Consider the following 1007-nt stretch of genomic DNA (forward strand, 5'->3'; position numbering starts at 1 on the left):
CTGATTAACAAACAAGGTGGTCACAAATTTTCCTGGCTTGAAGACTTCCACAACTTTCCTGATCAGGTCATCATAGGAGGTCTGACTGAGGTTTGTTTCAAAGCTAACATAAGAAAATTCTGGTTCTGGAGTGATGTGAATAGTCCAATATGTTCCCTTAGAGAAAAGTTATTAACAGAAAGTTAATATTAAACAAAAGTTGTTATAGTAACAGAAAGTAGAAGATACAAATATTAAAATATTCAGACTAATAGCCACTCACATCCGATTTCATTCCATTCATCGAGTAGCCACAAGGATTGAACAGTGTGGCATCAATGACAGAACCTGGTATCAGGTCACGAATTCCACTCTCACGAGTGACATCCTTTGCAGTAACACCATCTTTCATGTAGAACTGGTCCATAACTGCTGGGTCAAGCTCACTCATCAGAATTTCCAGGGTTTGATCTGGCTGACTGATTACTNGGCTCTCTGGGAAATCCAAAGTATACAAGTACCTAGGTAGAAGTAAAACAGGTTTTACTTCAGACTGGCAGGTTACACAGAGAAACCCAGCCTTAAAATGACCACAGCAGCTGCAGTTGTCTGCGTATCATCAAGCCAGTCTACTATTAGCCTATAGTGGGGAGGGGATGCTTTACCAGAGAAGACAGGGACAACTAATGGCTTCTGAAGAGTCAGTTTTAAGAGTTCTAGGCAGGTTGACAAGACTCTAGTGTATGGCCAAATACCCAGGAGTATAGATATGGGCAATGAATGAATTGAAGCATGCATGTATTTCTAGGCAGGGTTTCACTGCACAGCTATCGATGCTCTTGCCTTTGGAGAGTAGTGCTAGATTAAAGGCTTGTACCATCGCTGCCTGGCTAAAACTTTCTTTAAAAGGACAGGTTAAGAAGGTGAGGATTAGGCTGGACGTGGTGGCACACGCCTTTAATCCCAGCACTCGGGAGGCAGAGGCAGGTGGATTTCTGAGTTCGAGGCCAGCCTGGTCTACAGAGTGA

At 42.9% G+C, this 1007-nt stretch overlaps 1 protein-coding gene across 1 annotated transcript in view; it reads right to left on the reverse strand.

Annotated features, from left to right (window-relative positions):
- Nucleotides 1-1007, reverse strand: part of Amd1 (adenosylmethionine decarboxylase 1) — a 19890-nt gene that overhangs the window by 6823 nt on the left and 12060 nt on the right. The window contains exons 6-7 of the mRNA XM_021205301.1: nucleotides 263-500; nucleotides 6-156 (exon numbers count right to left, since the gene is read on the reverse strand). Of these exons, the coding sequence (XP_021060960.1) occupies nucleotides 6-156; nucleotides 263-500 (389 nt within the window). The remainder of the gene's footprint in view (nucleotides 1-5; nucleotides 157-262; nucleotides 501-1007) is intronic.

Source organism: Mus pahari, chromosome 9 (genome assembly GCF_900095145.1).
Source record: "Mus pahari chromosome 9, PAHARI_EIJ_v1.1, whole genome shotgun sequence".
NCBI classification, from domain to species: Eukaryota; Metazoa; Chordata; class Mammalia; order Rodentia; family Muridae; genus Mus; species Mus pahari.